General features: G+C 32.4%; 2 protein-coding genes across 2 annotated transcripts in view; one reads left to right on the top strand and one right to left on the bottom strand.

The window, feature by feature from the left end:
- The window catches only part of LOC127705005 (ER membrane protein complex subunit 10-like), an 81,923-nt gene extending 61,264 nt beyond the window's left edge, over positions 1 to 20,659 (top strand). Inside the window, exon 7 of the mRNA XM_052209254.1 lies at positions 19,575 to 20,659. Coding sequence (XP_052065214.1) covers positions 19,575 to 19,658 — 84 coding nt within the window. The 3' untranslated portion in view covers positions 19,659 to 20,659. The remainder of the gene's footprint in view (positions 1 to 19,574) is intronic.
- On the bottom strand, positions 1,093 to 3,005 carry LOC127705002 (probable G-protein coupled receptor B0563.6). The gene has a single exon (XM_052209250.1). It carries the CDS (start codon positions 2,662 to 2,664, stop codon positions 1,123 to 1,125), a length of 1,542 nt encoding a protein of 513 aa, XP_052065210.1. The 5' UTR covers positions 2,665 to 3,005; the 3' UTR covers positions 1,093 to 1,122.
- Positions 20,660 to 20,929: the final 270 nt, after the last annotated feature.

Raw genomic sequence — 20,929 nt, 5'->3', positions numbered from 1 at the left:
TTACCTTTAAATAATCTTTGATTTACCAACACAATAAGTTGGAGGACAAAGCAGTGCTTTCAAGATGTACTTGACATGTTTTGAACAAGCAAATAAAAACCCGAATACAAATTACACCTGATGTAAACGTGTTATGAAGAGGTGGCAATAAAAACCATAAGTTGAGGAAAAGATAAAAAAGACAAAAGCATAAATATAAATTTAACAAATATAACAAAGACAGAGACAGACAAATCTCTTCGAACATTGAATAATAAATTGTTAGAGGGGAAAGCAGACCTTAGTTTAAGCAAACGTTATACGATTTCTTACCCTTTTAAGAATGAAACAAATACCCCTTTACTACAGTTTTTGTCAATATAGTATACAACGATATTCGAGGATTGATTAAGGAAAACCTCGACACCCCCATCCTATAATACTCCAATTGAATAGATAAAAATATTGATTATATACAAAAAATCTAATTTTGATTTATATTGATTGATTGTTGTTTGCTAAACGTTCAGTGGCAAATGTTTCTTGCATGTACGAGAACTTATTAACGATTAATACAATGGATAGGTCCTGTATTAGGGGGTCGACCGGGATGAAGGGCGGGAAATTTGAAATGGCATTGGAAAATGTAGGTATATTAGATATTAGATTTAGCCCTTGGCAGGCCATCTATGGACCTCTCATAGAGTCGTTGCAAGGATTCTCAACGTGCAGACTGCGGAACATTGCACTCTCTTTACAAGAGGCACTGGATGTAACGTCCCCATTCTGGCTGAAAATCAACAGAAATAATGCAGTGGTAACATTCTCTTTGTAGAATTATGAAAATGTGGGAAAAATAGTTTTGACTTAATACTTGTAGTAGATATGTTTTTCAAAGAGGTAACTGCTGTTCTGTTATTTCTTATATATTATTTTAATTTTGTCTCATGCACATTGATATCAAGTTTTTATTCGGAAAAGCAAATAGAAAAATTCCGAATTTGTCGCAATCAAAGCGCTTGATTTACCTTTCCAAATAATGCTCACTGACAATAGTTTCTAAGCCAATAATGGAGAAAGTTGTAAATAAGAATACAAACCTTTAATGTTACAATTTATTTTATTCCCTTCAAATATATTACATTACGGATCTACATTTGTTTCAAGTGTGTCTTGTTTGGTTAATGGAGGTGGTTTAATATTGTCGGAGTCACTTTCTGATTGATCTAATATAAAGTATTTACGCGAAGAAGAACTGTCAGCAGGTTTTGATGAGGATTTGCTCTTTTCAGACAATTCATACAAAGTTCCATTAGGCGGTTGATTGATTTTAGTTGAATTTCTTCCTTTGGAACATTGTCCATTTCCTGAATGTTGCAAAAGGCTTTTATACGAGTCATTTCTGCAATTTGTAATTTTGTTTGTTAGTCTTTGGTTAGCCGGATCATCACTACATGTAAAACTTGATTGTGAATCACATTTTCTGTGTATTGCAAACGATGATTTACCCCGACTGAAACTATTAATGCTCACTTGGCGAATAAAGGCTTTTGCAGAATAGAATATTTCTTTGTATTTCGCATAAAATCGCGCACTAAGCGCCATATAGATTACAAAATTAAGGGCAGAATTGGTCGCTTCTAATAGGAATGTTATATATGACAAAAATTGTTGAAAGTTTCTGGACTTACCAAGTCGAGAATACCCTTTCCATGCTAGTTGTAATAGGCTATTTATAGCTCCTGGTAATATACAGATAATAAATGTAAATGTCACAACTAGTAGCATAATAGTAATTTTTCTCTGTTCCTGTGATTGTCCTTCGTTTTGTAAACTAATGGACTCCCTAATACGCCTTGTTTTCCAAACAATGTTCATAATTTTGAAATTCAACAAAAGTATGACGATAATTGGTGTAAAACGAAATATTATATTCATGGCAAGTCCGTACAACGCACAGAATTTATCGCTGAGGTTTCGATTTCTAGCAATGAGGGTATACGAAATATTGTTTTTCACTCTGTAAACAATATTATACTTAAAAGGGAACGGTAGAAACAATACAATTGTAATTAGATAAATGACAATGATAGCCACTAATGTCGTTTTCTTGTTGCATATAAATTTGGCTTTCATTGGAAAATGTACAGCAACGAATCTTTCAATACTCAACAGTGTAGTCATTAATGAAGTTATTCTTGCTGTGACTAAAGTCAGATATATTCCATAAGTTGGGAAAAGACTGTTCTTGAAATTTGTACCTTCGATTGGACTGTTGTATATGTATATATTTAACACAGAAAAAAAGAAAGCATTCACGAGAAGAAGTAAGTCCGATATAGCCAAAGCCATCAGACAATAATTTGTTGCTTTTTTTCCTTTTTGTTGACATAGCACAATAAGACTTATAGCATTTCCCAATATTCCCAACGCTGAAACCGGAAATAGAAGAATTATTCCAAAGACGAGTTTCATAGTTTCTAAAGTGTCGTTTGAAATTATAACATCGTGAAAAGAAATTTCTGTTCTAAATCCAGCTGTTAAATTTGTTGTATTTAATGTTGAAATTGATGAATTAAACATGTTTCCCTCATCTACGTGTCCGTAAATATCTGATGAATGTAAAATATAAAAACTTGAATTTTTCATTTTATTTTCCATACTTTCTATTTCCTCATTTTTCATTCTATTAATGCGTATCCATCATGTAGTTACTTTTATAGACAGATCCACAATGAAGACAAATATTGACTAATTACAGTTGTCCAGTAATATTCAATAATTCCTTATTTAACGGAACCTTTGATCAGACTAACCAAAGCATGCAGAATAAATTCCTGTTCCACCGTAAACACATATTGCATTCGAAATATCTACTGAACAAAAACTTTTCTGCTTTTCCAATTCTAAGAGGCTTTTTGCTTAAAAGGTTATTTAATAATAAAGGTAATTTTATTCCACCTGTTTTCAAAAACGTTTATACAAGTATGCAAGATTAGAACTATTCGAAGTAAACATGCAGTGATGTTAAGTTCGCTGCTGGTGATTATAAAGTAAAAATCAAAGTTCTGAACATTGTATCTTATAGTATTCTTCTATCTGCACATGTTGTAATGTATTTTAATGACAAAATCAATAAATCACACCATTAACAATTCTCAGAAGTAAATGTAACGGTAAATGTTTTTAATTGTTATTAAAGTCTACCTTTTTGCTGATCGCGATTACAAAGAGGAGGGGATAATTCAATAATGAGTATATAATGATATACAAACAATAATGTTCACTGTTTTACTTGATATTGCTTATTGATTATCATATTTTATCTATATTATCATCATACAAACGCCTTCGTCATGAGTTCTCGGGAATCTACAGAAGAGGTAGGAATCATATGGAAATAGAACCGCCCATTTTGAATTACATGTAATGATTAACTTAAGCTACGTGCAATTTTAAACGCATACTTCTTTTTTTAAAAGGGCTCTGTTATAAAAAGTTTGAATGGAATTTAATGTCTTATTGAACTGGTAAATGATTCTTATCAAGGTACAACTTTCTCTAAACGAAAGCCTTTGGATTAATTACATTTACTCGTCTTTGGTCGTTGCCATTCATAAGTGTTACAGCTTTGAAGATAGTGAATCTTGTATTTTTGTCAAATCGAATGCTTGATTTGCAGTAATGTATAAACAAACTGCGTTTTGTGTGATGTAATAAAGTTTACTGTTTACTGTAAGGAAATAAATTCAAACCTTGGCCATGAAACCATTTCATTCTTGTTGATTTTTGTTGACTTCTTAGTTTTGTAGATATGATTATTATTCAATATAAGTACAACGAAAGACACAGATTGAGTTGCAATGACTTATTTTTCCGTGGGAAAATTATCACAAATATTAATAAGCACCAATGAAATGCCCGTGTGTGTGTGTGTGTTTTTTTTTTGTTTTTTTTTATTATTTTATTTTTTATTGTTAGCGATAATCCTCCTTGAATTAGAATGAAACAACAAGATTTTTAAATCTTTTTTCTCGTTCTTTTTTAGATTTACGGTGCTGCGTACAAATGCCCGAAGTGACGATATGCATTCTAGTCTAAATCCACAATCGTTGTCGACCTGCATTCTCCCTTCATTTCTGAATACACTTAAGGTGGTACCCAACACCTTGACTAATATTAATTTGGCTCGTTTAATTTTCATAAAATTTTGACAAAATGTTTACTTTGACCCTTTGACAAAAATATAAAAATTTCAAAAAATTTGAACCAACCACTTTATTGGAAAAATTTCATTGGATATATAGCAGTTTGACAAACACTAATTTTGATCATTGAGAAGCTTAATATTTCCTTCACAATACAACGTAATTAAAACGTTTAGCTGATTTTTACAGAGTTATCTCCCTGTAGTGTAAGTTCCACCTTAAAGACATTTTTAAATTCGGAAGAGTCATCAAAGATACCATTCTTATAATTAGATACGCCAGACGCGCTTTTCGTCTACATAAGACTCGCCAGGGGCACTCGAATCAAATGACAGGTTTTTCTTTTGCGTTAACATTTTATTTCCATATTTAGAATGTACAGGCATAAAAACTTGACCAAGTAATTGATTTCCATCCGTGTTCATGTTTGCCTGACTTTTAAAAATTCTAGATATTATTAAATTTGATTATAACTGGAATAAAATATTCCAATTTATTGCCAATGGTTTTCAAAGAACTTATTTTCCATATGAAACGAGTGTTCCGAGAAAAAAATAAGTGTCATGCTGAGTGGTTCTTGAAAAAATTTATCCAAGTGGGTCAGCAAATATGCAAAATATAAATAGATAAATAAACAAACAAATAAACTTCAATCTTCATTTAAACTGGATACTCTATTATCAAATTGTCTTTATCTGTCTATGATTTACGTGAAATTGGCGTCTTTTAATATCAACCATATTTCTTAGTGCATTAGACGATTTTACTATTCTAAAACACTGGAGTATGCAGTCGATACAGAAAAATCTTAAAATATATAAATTTCTTATCTCAGAACTTTTGATATCCCGATGACAGATTTGAGGTTTAAGGAGGTTATCTAATGCAATTATCGAAGTATTTCGCATGTTTACATATAATTTGATTTTCTGGATGTAGAGCTATGAACACCAGACCAAGGGCTCATTTAATTCTTTTTCTTTTAATTTTATCCGAATTTTATATCTTAGATATTATTTTATTGCTTATAATTGAATATAAAGTATTTTTAAAGCCAATGGCATGTTTATTTTATACTGGTAAATATTTCCATGTTAATTTCTTATCTCTGGTTTTATTATATCCCGAAGACAGATACGAGCCTATAATGAGGTATGAGGAGGTCATTCTGATGTACATAACTAAGTATTTCGTATGTTTACATATTATTTTGACTTAATGGTTGTAGAGGCATGAAAACTGGAACAAAGGATTATTCTAATGCTTTTTTCGTTTAACTGTCTTTGAAATTTGTGGATATTATTTTTTTTAACTATTACTTATAAGAAGTATTCGGAATTAAACATATTGATTCTAAAACCAGTTGTTGGCATGACACGGGTTATGACAGGAGCTGGCATGTCAGTAACTGCTAGTAGTCTGTTGTTATTTATGTATTATTGTCATTTTGTTTCTTTTCTTTTGTTTCCTATTCTGACATCGGACTCGGACTTCTCTTAAACTGAGTTTTACTGTGCGTACTGTTGTACGTTTGTTTTTTCTACATTGGCTAGAGGTATAGGGGGAGGGTTAAGATCTCAAAAAACATGTTTAACCCCGCCGCATTTTTGCGCCTGTCCCCAAGTCAGGAGCCTCTGGCCTTTGTTAGTCTTGTATCATTTTTAATTTTAGTTTCTTGTGTATAATTTGGAGTTTAGTATGACGTCCATTATCACTGAACTAGTATACATATTTGTTTAGGGGCCAGCTGAAGGACGCCTCCGGGTGCTGGAGTTTCTCGCTGCATTGAAGACCCATTGGTGGCCTTCGGCTGTTGTCTGCTCTATGGTCGGGTTGCTGTCTCTTTGACACATTCCCCATTTCCGTTCTCAATTTTATCAGAGACAAGTGTATATATATATTCTATGCTGGTAAATCTATACAATGTTAATTTCTTATCTCAGACCTTTTGATATCCTGAAGACAAAAAGGAAGTTTGGGTAGGTCATCTCATGCACTAAACGAAGTAGTTTGTTTGTTTACATATCATTCGGACTTTTTAGAAACACTAAATCAAGGGATAGTTTTAATAGATATAAGAAGATGTGGTATGAGTGCCAATGAGACAACTCTCCATCCAAGTCAAAATTTATAAAAGTAAACCATTATAGGTCACAGTACGGTCTTCAACACGGAGCCTTGGCTCACACCGAACAGTAAGTTATAAAGGGCCCCAAAAAACTACTAGTGTAAAACCATTCAAACGGGAAAACCAACGTTCTAATCTATATAAAAAACGAGAAACGAGAAACACTTATGAACCACACCAACAAACGACAACTTCTGAACATAAGATTCCTGACTTAGGACAGGTGCAAACAATGCATTTATTTTATTTTATCCGACTTTTATTTTTTGTCGAGCCTGCGACTTTTGTCGCAGAAAGCTCGACATAGGGATAGTGATCCGGCGGCGGCGGCGTTAGCTAACTTCTTAAAAGCTTTATATTTTAGAAGGTGGAAGACCTGGATGCTTCATACTTTGTATATGGATGCCTCATGTTACGAAGTTTCCGTCAGTCACATGTCCAATGTCCTTGACCTCATTTTCATGGTTCAGTGACTACTTGAAAAAAAAGTTAACATTTTTTGTAATGTTAAATTCTCTCTTATTATAAGTAGTAGGATAACTATATTTGGTATGTGTGTACCTTGCAAGGTCCTCATGCCCGTCAGACAGTTTTCACTTGACCTCGACCTCATTTCATGGATCAGTGAACAAGGTTAAGTTTTGGTGGTCAAGTCCATATCTCAGATACTATAAGCAATAGGTCTAGTATATTCGGTGTATGGAAGGACTGTAAGGTGTACATGTCCAACTGGCATGTGTCATCTGACCTTGACCTCTTTTTCATGGTTCAGTGGTTATAGTTAAGTTTTTGTGTTTTGGTCTGTTTTTCTTATACTGTATGCAATAGGTCTACTATATTTTGTGTATGGAATGATTGTAAGGTGTACATGTCTAGCTGGCAGGTGTCATCTGACCTTGACCTCGTTTTCATGGTTCAGTGGTCAAAGTTAAGTTTTTGAGTTTTGGTCTTTTTTTCTAATAGTATATGCAATAGGTCAACTATATTTGGTGTATGGAAATATTTTATGATCTATATGTCAGTCGCGCAGGTTTTATATGACCTTGACCTCATTTTCACGGTTCCTTGCTCAGTGTTAAGTTTTTGTGTTTTGGTCTGTTTTTCTTAAACTATAAGCAATAGGTCAACTATATTTGTTGTATGGAAGAATTGTTAACTGTACATGTCTGCCTGGCATGGTTCATCTGACCTTGACCTCATTTTCATGGTTCATTGGTCAATGTTTAGTTTTCTTGGTTAATGTTAAGTTTATGTGACAGCTTTAATAAAGCTTTATATATAGGACTATCAACATAATATCAATGATTAGTAAAGAAGGCGAGACATTTCAGCGTGTGCACTCTTGTTTATTATTAATTATAACTAAAATAAAGTATTCCAAAAGAATTGATTATATATATAATTATTTATAATCTATACTGACAAATCTTTTAAATGTTAATTTCCTATATCAGACCTTGTGATACCCGTAATACAGATATTAGATTTGAGAAGGGCATCTGATGAACTAGACTTGATAACTCGAATGTTTACATATAATATTGACTTTCTGGATGTAGAAACAAGAAGATTAAACAAGAAATCATTTTAATGTTGTTTTTTCCCATTTTATCCGAATTTCAAATTTGTAGATATTATTCTATTAATTATAACTAATATAAAGATTACATTCAAATTCTGTACTGATAAGTCTTTCAATGTTAATTTCTTATCTCTGACCTTGTGATATGCCGAAGATTGAGAAGCTAATCTTGATGCACCAAACTAAGTTATTCGTACGTTGACATTTTATGTCCGTATTCTAGACGAAGAGGCAATAGTATGTTCCCGCCATTCTATAGTAAATGAACACTATGTTTTGTCTCTCTGTGCGTCCGTTTATTCGTCAATCAGTTTGCACCGTATCAGCATAACGTTTTGATTTAAGGCATGTTAAAGTTTTGGTTTCAGGCTTGTTTAAGTTAAGGTTTAAGATAGAGTAAAGTTTTGGTCCAATATCTTTTTTGATCACGTCAACTTGAAATTTACATGTTCATTATAAATTGAATGTTTAAAAATGTATGCCAAGTTAGGGATTTGACCTGGATTTCACGATTCACTGAACATCGGAATATGATAAAGCGAGCGGGGTAGGTGTCCTATGGACTCACATTCTTGATCGTGAAATTTCATTATGATATATATGTCAAATCTTGCTATGATATAAAAATAAGAAGATGTGGCATGATTGCTAATGAGACAACTCTCCACACGAGACCAAAATGACACAGAAATTAACAACTATAGGTCACCGTATGGCCTTCAACAACATACCGCATAGTCAACATGCTAGAAATTTACCCGGAAAAGTTGTAGTCTTCATTGCATTCATAAACCATTCTATGGTCAGTGCCTAGTACAACGTGTTCAGGTTTTGTTGAATGAGGGTGGTAAAAGGTTATTTTCGTGCAACGTGTTTTGCCATTTTTATTTCACGTGCAGCCGTGAAAAAGGTTCGTTATCCACCGTGTTTCGTGAAATCGGTAAAAAGATGAACGTGCAAGACATTTTTAATTGTTCGTTTATCGTGAAATGGCAATTTTATTTCGCGTTCTTCCGTGCAGATACCCCCCCCCCCCCCTTTTCCCTTTACGCCCCCTCTTTAATTTTGGGTTGCTCAGTCTTTAGTCTTCTGTGTTTTGTGTTTTGTCGACTGATGTTTGTCTTTCCGAGTTTTATTTTCTTTTTGGCCTTAGTATTGTCTATTTTTCTTGGACTTTTGCTTTTTTAATGACCCATTGTATGCCCCCGCCGCAGCGGATGGGGCATTAAGTGTTATCCTAGTTCGTCTGTACGTCCGTCCGTCCGTCCGTCAAGTTCGCATTTGGGTTGCGTCACTTTTACCGTTCTTGAGTTATGTTCCTTTATAACGTTATATGCAAGCGGGGTCATCATCTGTGTCCCATAGACACATTCTCCATTTATTTACTTTTTTTCAGTGAACGAATAAATTAAATCTTCAATAAAACTCATTGAATTCATCAATACATTTTCTCCCCCAATATTTGCCTGTTGCATACCTTGATTTATCATCACGATGGTATATTTGAATAACGGTATAACCTAACTTTATTTTTGCATGTTTTGTATGTATGTGTACATATTTCAACATTGAAACTGCTTCGAAAAATGATTAGGGGAATTTATATGATAGACGTATGGCTTATTATTCTAAATAACTATAATAATGATAAGGTTTCCTCTGAATCTAGTGCAGTTTTCCAGGTTCTTATTTTCTCTGCGGAGTCAAGAGTTGAAAAGACCACAGACTTGGGTCGTGTGATTTGACTATCATGTGTGAATTATATTATTATGCAAACTCTAGATGTTGTTTTGAATGTTATTTGGTTAGAGTCTCATTCCCTTTTATTAATATTTGTAGCACATTGAAAGGAAAAATTCAGCACAAATGGACCTGCTTGAATACAAGCTTTAAAGCATGTTAAGCATAGTATATATATAGCTTAACAAGTACTGAAAAGGTGATTTGACGTCAATTAAACCAGAAATGCTACATTATGTTGTTTTCCTTCTTATATTTCCTGTTGTCATTATAAGGCATAAAACGTCCATTTGCGATGTCGAAAGATCGAACAAATACAAATTGCACTTGAACTATGTATCATGAAGCCTTAAATGAGTCAAGCTTTTATTAAAATGTGGGTAATTTTACAATACGTATATACTTAACATATATCTGATATATTTGGCTCAGAACTTGTGTTGTTAATATCGTAGGTTAATTATTTCTTCATGGAAAAACTCTTCTTTAATTTCACTAGAAGTCTCATATTAAGTGGCAGAGGTTAATTTTAATGGAGAAAAAAACAAAACAAATCAAAAAGCAAAAACAAACATACTTTATGATGCCATGCTCTTTTTGCACAAAAGTGGTTTAATAAATAGCTAAATTTCTGTCTTTCTTCCCAAGATTATCTGATATTAATAACCAAATTACAATAACTTTTTCATTGGTATATGAATCTGTGTAATAAAATATCAAAACATTAAAGCTCACTGAACTCGAAAAATGAAATACTAGTATTGTAAATATATTGAAAGACACCAGTATCTCCAAATAATATAGATTTACAAAATACTTTGATGAAATTAAACAAAATTACATTCAGAATTTATTTGAAAAATAAATCTATATCATAAAAAAGGCCAACTTTACAATTCATTTAACTTCAAAAATGAAATATATTCAGTATACATGTATATACATTTTTGTACATCAGTATCTCCAAATAATGTATGATCCGCATATTTTATCCGAGCCTATTAAAAATTAACAGTTATTAAGTTCAGACATATTACTAAGACCTGATTTCCTGTCTAAATCTTTGGTTTATATGCAATTATGTACTCTGATTTTATTCTATTTTCTGTTATCTAGACAATAAACCATTCTCTATATATACCGTAGAGAAATAAATACCAATGAAGACTGCCTTAAGATTAGAGACATTTTGGAAAAAAAAGAATATAACTCGTATATGGTCTTAAGCGAAGTCCATGCAATATTTTCAAGAAAAAGCATTAAACTGTTACATTAGAAATACACATATATTGAATTTTGATACTTTACCGTCCATTTTGTTTTCAAGAGAACAAGAAAATCATTTATTTTAACTGAACAAAAATATCATTGCATGAATTTATCATCTCTTTTAACGTTGAAAAAAATATTATTGCATGAATTTATCGACTGGTATTTTATTTAAATGTACTGTATGTCATTAAATTTTGCTTCTTAGCTGATGATATATACTCTCGCTGACTTACAGTTCACACCTGCAATGAAAATAAAAGTTATTAGTTTCGTGTGTCACAAGTGCTTTTCTGGATTTACCGTCATTATGAACTATAAAACCTAAACATTTGAAAGCAAGTAATAATGTACATGTATATACCCTGGTATTTTATATAGCGAGCACGTGTTCAATTAGGGTTTCTTGGAAACAATTACGATGTAGGAAACCATTTTAAGGACTATTATCCAGGGTCTTCTGCGTTAACGTTTTATTTCCATATTTAGAATGTACAGGCATAAAAACTTGACCAAGTAATTGATTTCCATCCGTGTTCATTTTTGCCTGACTTTTAGAAATTCTAGATGCTATTAAATTTGATTATAACTGAAATAAAATATTCCAATTTATTGCCAATGGTTTTCAAAGAATTTATTTTCCATATGAAACGAGTTTTCCGAGAAAAAAATAATTGTCATGCTGAGTGGTTCTTGAAAAAATTTATCCAAGTGGGTCAGCAAGTATGCAAAATATAAATAGATAAATAAACAAACAAATAAACTTCAATCTTCATTTAAACTGGATACTCTATTATCAAATTGTCTTTATCTGTCTATGATTTACGTGAAATTGGCGTCTTTTAATATTAACCATATTTCTTAGTGCATTAGACGATTTTACTATTCTAAAAGACTGGAGTATGCAGTCGATACAGAAAAATATTAAAATATATAAATTTCTTATCTCAGAACTTTTGATATCCCGAAGACAGATTTGAGGTTTAAGGAGGTCATCTAATGCAATTATCGAAGTATTTCGTATGTTTACATATAATTTGATTTACTCGATGTAGAGCTATGAACACCAGACCAAGAGATCATTTAATTCTTTTTCTTTTAATTTTATCCGAATTTTATGTCTTAGATATTATTTTATTGCTTATAATTGAATATAAAGTATTTTTAAAGCCATGTTTATTTTATACTGGTAAATATTTCCATGTTAATTTCTTATCTCTGATTTTATTATATCCCGAAGACAGATACGAGCCTATAATGAGGTATGAGGAGATCATCTGATGCATTTAACTAAGTATTTCGTATGTTTACATATCATTTGACTTAATGGATGTAGAGGCATGAAAACTGGAACAAAGGATTATTCTAATGCTTTTTTCGTTTAACTGTTTTTGAAATTTGTGGATATTATTTTTAACTATTACTTATGTGAAGTATTCTCAAAGACAAGTGTATATTTATATTCTATGCTGATAAATCTATACATTGTTAATTTCTTATCTCAGACCTTTTGATATCCTGAAGACAAATAGGAAGTTTGGGTAGGTCATCTGATGCAATAAACTAAGTAGTTTGTATGTTTACATATCATCCGGACTTTCTATATGGAAAGGCATAAACACTAAATCAAAGGATAGTTTTAATGCATTCTTTGTTTTATCCGACTTTTAAATTATTTTATTAATTATAACTAAAATAAAGTATTCTAAAAGAAATGATTATATTTATAATTATTTATAATCTATACTGACAAATCTTTTAAATGTTAACCAGGTTTAATCCACTATTTTCTACATAAAAAAATGCCTGTAACAAGTCAGGAATATATGACAGTTGTTATCCATCCGTTTGATGTGTTTGAGCTTTTGATTTTGCCATTTACTTAGGGACTTTCCGTTTAGAATTTTCCTCGGAGTTCGGTATTTTTGTTATTTTACTTTTTTCTCATCTCAGACCTTGTGATACCCCGAATACAAATATGAGATTTGAGAAGGGTATTTGATGAACTAAACTTGATAATTCGAATGTTTACATATAATATTGACTTTCTGGATGTAGAAACAAGAAGATTAAAACAAGAAATCATTTTAATGTTGTTTTTTTCCCCATTTTATCCGAATTTCAAATTTGTAGATATTAATCTATTAATTATAACTAATATAAAGATTACATTCAAATTCTGTACTGATAAGTCTTTCAATGTTAATTTCTTATCTCTGACCTTGTGATATCCTGAAGATTGAGAAGCTAATCTGATGCACCAAACTAACTTATTCGTACGTTGACATTTTATGTCCGTATTCTAGACCAAGAGGCAATAGTATGTTCCCGCCATTTTATAGTAAATGAACATTATGTTTTGTCTGTCTGTGCGTCCGTTTGTTCGTCAATCAGTTTGCATCGTATCAGCATAACGTTTTGATTTAAGGCATGTTAAAGTTTTGGTTTCAGGCTTGTTTAAGTTTAGGTTTAAAGTAGTTTAAAGTTTTGGTCCAATGTCTTTTGTGATCACGTCAACTTTAAATTTACATGTTCATTATAAAGTGAACGTTTAAAAATGTATGCCAAGTTAGGGATTTGACCTGGATTTCACGATTCTCTGAACATCGGAATATGATAAAGCGAGCGGGGTAGGTGTCCTCACTCTCATTTTTGATCGTGAAATTTCATTATGATATATATGTCAAATCTTGCTATGATATAAAAATAAGAAGATGTGGCATGCTTGCCAATGAGACAACTCTCCACACGAGACCAAAATGACACAGAAATTAACAACTATAGGTCACCGTATGGCCTTCAACAACATACCGCATAGTCAGCATGCTAGAAATCTACCGGGAAAAATTGTAGTCTTCACTGCATTCATAAACCATTCTATGGTCAGTGCCTAGTACAACGTGTTCAGGTTTTGTTGAATGAGGGTGGTTAAGGGTTATTTTCGTGCAACGTGTTTTGCCATTTTTATTTCACGTGCAGCCGTGAAAAAGGTTCGTTATTCACCGTGTTTCGTGAAATCGGTAAAAAGATGAACGTGCAAGACATTTTTAATTGTTCGTTCATCGTGAAATGGCAATTTTATTTCGCGTTCTTCCGTACAGATACCCTCCCCCCCTTTTACGCCCCTCTTTAATTTTGGGTTGCTCAGTCTTTAGTCTTCTGTGTATAGTATTTTGTAGACTGTTGTTTGTCTTTGCGAGTTTTATTTTCTTTTTGACCATAGAATTGTCTGTTTTTCTTAGACTTTTGCTTTTTTAATGACCCATTGATATTTTTATGCCCCCGCCGCAGCGGATGGGGCATTAAGTGTTATACTTGTCCGTCTGTACGTCCGTCCGTATGTACGTCCTAAAATTAATGTATGTTCTCTAACTTAATCTTGCCTCAACCAAATGATATGAAACTTATACACAATGCTTATTACCACAAAACATAGATCAAGTTCGCATTTGGGTTGCGTCACTTTTACCTTTCTAGGGTTATGTCCCTTTATAACGTCATATGCAAGCGGGGGCATCATCTGTGTCCCATAGACACATTCTCCATTTATTTACTTTTTGTTTCAGTGAACGAATAAATTAATCTTCAATAAAACTCATTGAATTCATCAATACATTTTCTTCCCCAATATTTGCCTGTTGCATACCTTGATTTATCATCACGATGGTATATTTGAATAACGGTATAACCTAACTTTATTTTTGCATGTTTTGTATGTACCTGTACATATTTCAACATTGAAACTGCTTGGAAAAATGATTAGGAGAATTTATATTGATAGACGTATGGCTTATTATTCTAAATAACTATTAATAATGATAAGGTTTCCTCTGAATCTAGTGCAGTTTTTCCAGGTTCTTATTTTATCTGCGGAGTCAAGAGTTGAAAAGACCACAGACTTGGGTCGTGTGATTTGACTATCATGTGTGAATTACATTATTATGCAAACTCTAGATGTTGTTTTGAATGTTGTTTGGTTAGAGTCTCATTCCCTTTTATTAATATTTGTAGCACATTGAAAGGAAAAATTCAGCACAAATGGACCTGCTTTAAATACAAGCTTTTAAGCATGTTAAGCATAGTAAATATAGCTTAACAAGTACTGAAAACGTGATTTGACGTCAATTAAACCAGAAATGCTACATTATGTTGTTTTCCTTCTTATATTTCCTGTTGTCATTATAAGGCATAAAACGTCCATTTGCGATGTCGAAAGATCGAACAAATACAAATTGCACTTGAACTATGTATCATGAAGCCTTAAATGAGTCACGCTTTTATTAAAATGTGGGTAATTTTACAATCCTCAACATATATCTGATATATTTGGCTCAGAACTTGTGTTGTTAATATCGTAGGTAAATTATTTCTTCCTGGAAAAACTCTTCTTTAATTTCACTAGAAGTCTCATATTAAGTGGCAGAGGTTAATTTTAATGGAGAAAAAAACAAAACAAATCAAAAAGCAAGAACAAACATACTTTAAAAAGAACCGTGATGCCATGTTTTTTTGCACAAAAGTACATATATGATTTAATAAATAGCTAAATTTCTGTCTTTCTTCTCAAGATAATCTGATATTATTAACCAAATTTCAATAACGTTTTCATTTGTATATGAATCTGTGTAATAAAATATCAAAACATTAAAGATCACTGAACTCGAAAAATGAAATATTAGTATTGTAAATATATTGAAAGACACCAGTATCTCCAAATAATATAGATTTACAAAATACTTTGATGAAATTATAATAACAAAATTACATTCAGAATTTTTTTGATAAATAAATCATTATCATAAAAAAGGCCAACCTTACAATTCATTTAACTTGAAAAATGAAATATATTCAATATACATGTATATACATTTTTGTACATCAGTATCTCCAAATAATGTATGATCCGCATATTTTATCCGAGCCTATTGGAAATTGACAGTTATTAAGTTCAGACATATTACTAAGACCTGATTTCCTGTCCAAATCTTTGGTTTATATGCAATTATGTACTCTGATTTTATTCTATTTTCTGTTGTCTAGACAATATACCATTCTCTATATATACCATAGAGAAATAAATACCAATGAAGACTGCCTTAAGATTAGAGACATTTTGAAAAAAAAGAATATAACTCGTATATGGTCTTAAGCGAAGTCCATGTAATATTTTCAAGAAAAAGCCTTAAACTGTTACATTAAAAATACACATATATTGAATTTTGATACTTTACCGTCAATTTGTTTTCCAAGAGAACAAGAAATTCATTTCTTTTAACTGAACAAAAATATCATTGCATGAATTTATCATCTCTTTTAACGTTGAAAAAATATTATTGCATGAATTTATCGACTGGTATTTTATTTAAATGTACTGTATGTCATAAAATTTGGCTTCTTAGCTGATGATATATACTCTCGCTGACTTACGGTTCACACCTGCAATGAAAATAAAAGTTATTAGTTTCGTGTGTCACAAGTGCTTTTCTGGATTTACCGTCATTACGAACTATAAAACCTAAACATTTGAAAGCAAGTAATAACTTGTATATATCCTGGTATTTTATATCGCGAGCACGTGTTCAATTAGGGTTTCTTGGAAACAATTACGATTTAGGAAACCATTTTAAGGACTATTATCCCGGTTACCGGGACCTCGTTCCAGGTATTAGCTGATTGCTATAGGTGTAATACCACCAAATCATAGTATGTCACATCCGGTTGCATATAGGTCGAAAAAAAATATTCCCTTGAATTTGACAGTTGTAGATAATTGATCCTACATTTCATTGCATTTCATATGTCATAAACATATATCTTGGGTATTTCAAAGCACCATTTTTTTTTTTATTTGGGGTTTCTATAGAATATTTTGGAAACTTGAGGTTACATGGTTACTAAAGCTTGTACACAGGTTAAAAAAGGGGGAAAATTTGATTGGTTAACTTCCAGTGATGGTTATTTTCTTATATGCAATGAAATGTTATGTGAAATTTTTTCTATAGTACTGGACAGGATCAAACTTTACTCATGCCAAGTATTTCTTTATTTGAAACAAAGATAAATTCTGCACAATTTTTTGAAAAGTGCAAATTTAACAAAGACTAATAGGGGAAAATCAATGGTGGTATTACACCTATACACTGTTATATTTGTATATGTGTAACATACTGAATATTGCGATCGGGAACCAGTCTAAAGGACTGTTAACTCAATATTTCTTCAGAAATTTTTGTGGAGGGTTCCTTGATATTTTTAATGAATCGCTGATTTCCCTTTGATAGAAAACCAGAATGCCTCATGTAAAATTAGAAAAATATTCTGATTTCATAATAAGCTTAGTTATGATAGAATCCAATTTATTAGATATATGAAAGATTGTTATAGGTTATCGGTGTTTAACAACAGCTGTTAATAGTAAGACTGAATTCGATAAAATCTGTCTATTAGTTTCTGTTTTTGACATCAAGCTCTTTGTTCTTTCTTTCTTTTTTTTAATGGTGATTTACGAATCTCTTCACATTTTACCTCGAAAACAAAGATAAATATTTTGTAATCGGTGTATCGCACTTTTCGACATATAGTGTTTATCTTATTTATGTTGCTTCTTTGTTGTGTTTAATAAGATTTTAACACTATAAAGAATTTTATTATTTTATCGTGCACGAATGTTTTGGGGGTAAGTCGACGGGTACAAATTATGTTTATTTTTTTTTTAAGTCATTGTTATGTTAAATGTACAAGTCCTCCTAACTAGAAGGCCTCACGATACATACGGACAAAAACGAAGAAAAATGAATTGAAGGAACCTGATGTTCAGTGGTTGTCGTTTGTTAATGTGGTTCATAAGTGTTTCTCGTTTCTCGTTTTTTAGCTCACCGGGACCCGAAGGGCCCCATGTGAGCTTATGCCATCACTTGGCGTCCGTCGTCGTCCGTCGTCTGTCGTCGTCGTCTGTTGTCGTCTGTCGTCGTAAACTATTTCAAAAATCTTCTCCTCTGAAACTACTGGGCCAAATACCTTCAAACTTTAAGTGAATGTTCCTTAGGGTATCTAGTTTATAAATTTTATCCGAAGTTTTGATTCATCGACAAACATGGCCGCCATGGCTAAAAATAGAACATAGGGGTCAAATGCAGTTTTTGGCTTATACCTCAAAAACTAAAGCTTTTAGAGCAAACCTGACATGGGGTAAACTTGTTCAATTGGTCAAGATCTATCAGCTCTGAAATTTTGAGACGAATCGAACAACCCACAACCCATTGTTGGGTTGCTGCCACCGAATTGGTAGTTTTAACAAAATTTTGCAGTTTTTTGTTATTATTTTGAATATTATTATAGATATATATAAACTGTAAGCAGCAATAATGTTCAGCAAAGTAAGATCTACAAAAAAGTTTATATGATCAAAATTGTCAATTGACCCCTTAAGGAGTTATTGCCCTTTAAAGACAATTTTACACAATTTGTTCATCAAGTTTGCTAACATTTAAAAATCTTCTCCTCTGAAATGCAGGTGAGCGATTCAGGCTCTTGAGAGCCTCTTGTTTATATAAATTAGACCGTTGGTTTTCTTGTTTGAATGGTTTTACACTAGTCATTTTTGGGACCCTTTATAACTTGCTGTTCGGTGTGAGCCAAGGCTCCTTGTTGAAGGTCGAACTTTGACCTATAATGGTTTACTTTTACAAATTGTGACTTGGATGGAAAGTTGTCTCATTGGCGCTTATACCACATCTTCTTATGTCTATGAGGGGCCTCGGTGGCCTAATGGTCTAAGTAGTCCAACTTCTTTATAACTAGCCAGTCCACACTGAGGTTGTGAGTTCGAAACCTGCACGGGACAGGTGCATTCGACTCCGATCTTAATTGACTAGGATTGTCAGTTTTCCTGCCGAAGGTCGGTGGTTCTCTCCGGGCACTCCGGCTTCCTCCACCAATAAAAACTGACCGCCACGAAATAGCACAATAGTGTTGAAAGTGGCGTTAAACACCAATCAGTCAATCTTATATGTATGTATTATTCATATAACACAACTGAATTATAACAAGACTTCACAAACAAACTTTTAATATAATATAAAGTGAAGTATGAAGACAACAACCAATTTTGGAAAGGAAGATACTAGATTAAAGAATATTTTTCCAACTTTTATGGTTTATGAACATCCAATTTCTATATGCAGGCGACGATGAAGAAAAACGTGATTTTAATTAATTTCTCTTACATTATATAGCAAAACATCAATTAATTATGGTAAAATGTAGGTCTCATTGGGGTCTAAGCGTGACGCGGGATTGGCCGATTTTTCTTAAGCGCGACACGTGAAAGTCAAATTATTTTTGCGTGAAAAAGGGAAAGGGAGTTGGGCGAGACACGTGAAATTACAAGCGCTATTATTACCTTGATAAGCGGGATACGGGATTCTAACAAAACAATAAGCGGAATCCGGGATCAGAACTCCCCAATGAGACCCCCTAAAATCGGCCCATGTTTTCTTCGAGAATGATCATATTTTTGTGACTGCACAATCTTCCGGTTTTGTGTGTAAACCGTGATATATATCCCCTGCTACATGTACAATGAGATTAATAATATTCTTAAATCAATTTATAGGAAAAATTACCTTTGAATAATTTGGTATTAACTTCTTGTATATTTTATTTGCAGTGGATGTATATAGTACCGTTTGTGCTGGTGATGATGTTAGCTGGAAATACAGATCAAAATGCTCAAGGCGGAGGAGGGCGATAACATTCAAATGCTCAAGACGGAGGAGGACGAAAACATGTTGTATATGATTTTTTTTTTTTTTGGTCACCGTCAAATTTTTTTATAGTGAAGAAATGTTTTATTTTTAATATTCAACTTACAAAAAACAACATTTATTCGATTTCCTACCTAAATTTTGAATGCAAAATATTTTATGTAAAAGAGTGATACAAGGAGAATTCCTGATATAGGGTTGTTATACCCAAACTATTACAAAATCAGGTGTCAGGTTCAAATATTTTATTTGTATATGTTTAAAAGAAATCAAATTTTACTACGAATGGTAGGTTGTTATGAATTTTAAGAAGAATGAAAATGTGGATAGAAATTTTCAAACATTTTGCACCATGGGTACGATTTTGCTCTAATTGATATCATTAATCAGAAGCGACGATGCATCACTGTTTTGGACTTTTCTGAGTGGTCCATTCTTCGATCTGGAGGAACCTGAGACTTTGCATGTAATTTATGACGTACAAGAAGCATTTTTAAGTATAGAATTGTTTCATTTTCCATTTTTTGTTTTTTTTTCTATTTATAATCGAAATAGTCGCAGAAAGACATTTTGGTTTTGATGTAATTGTATATAATTCGTTTACCGCCAATTATATTAGAAATATTCTGGAGGAAGTTTATTGTATTCCCTGTTATATTGAATTAATATTCAGAAACCAAGAAATAGATTGACGTGGCCTAAGGTAGTTATGCAATGTTGATACTACGGTGATTAGACTGGTATGAAGCAGGTACGAAGGAACTTCGCATAAATTTATTTTCTATCGTTTCATTTAATTAAACGCTTTGATATAACAATTAGTGAGATGTAAAATGGTTAGAGAGATCATAAATGTGTATGCTTGAGACGACGTTTTGTATGAGTGATACATTACAATACTTTATTCGCTTGATGTCAATCTTTGAAAGAAATTCCATTGTTTGTTCTCGTTTTTCACGAACTATTGTAATAAAAGAATACATAAATGTGTCTGTTTTGTTCCTTACTACCAATACCATAGATAAGCTTTACGTTTGACGAGTCAACGCATGTAACTTGTTTTTGTCTCGCCTTTTGTCGGAGAATACGAGACATAAATGGGGATGTTGATCCGGCGGCGGCGATGTCGACAGTGACAGCGTTAACTATTAGTAAACAGATTTATAGTTCAGGAGGTAGAAAGAAGACCTTGATATTTCATATCTTGTATATAGATAAATGCCTTGTGCTATGAAGTGTCCGTCTGTCATATGTCGAG

This window comes from Mytilus californianus, unplaced genomic scaffold (assembly GCF_021869535.1).
Source record: "Mytilus californianus isolate M0D057914Y unplaced genomic scaffold, xbMytCali1.0.p SCAF_6, whole genome shotgun sequence".
NCBI lineage: Eukaryota > Metazoa > Mollusca > Bivalvia > Mytilida > Mytilidae > Mytilus > Mytilus californianus.
The sequence above is the reverse complement of the archived record's forward strand: the minus strand, read 5'-3'. Positions and strand labels throughout refer to the sequence as shown.

What these genes read in the sequence shown, in the direction of transcription:
- LOC127705002 (XM_052209250.1), bottom strand. Translation starts at nt 2,664, where the DNA reads ATGAAAAATGAGGAAATAGAAAGTATGGAAAATAAAATGAAAAATTCA.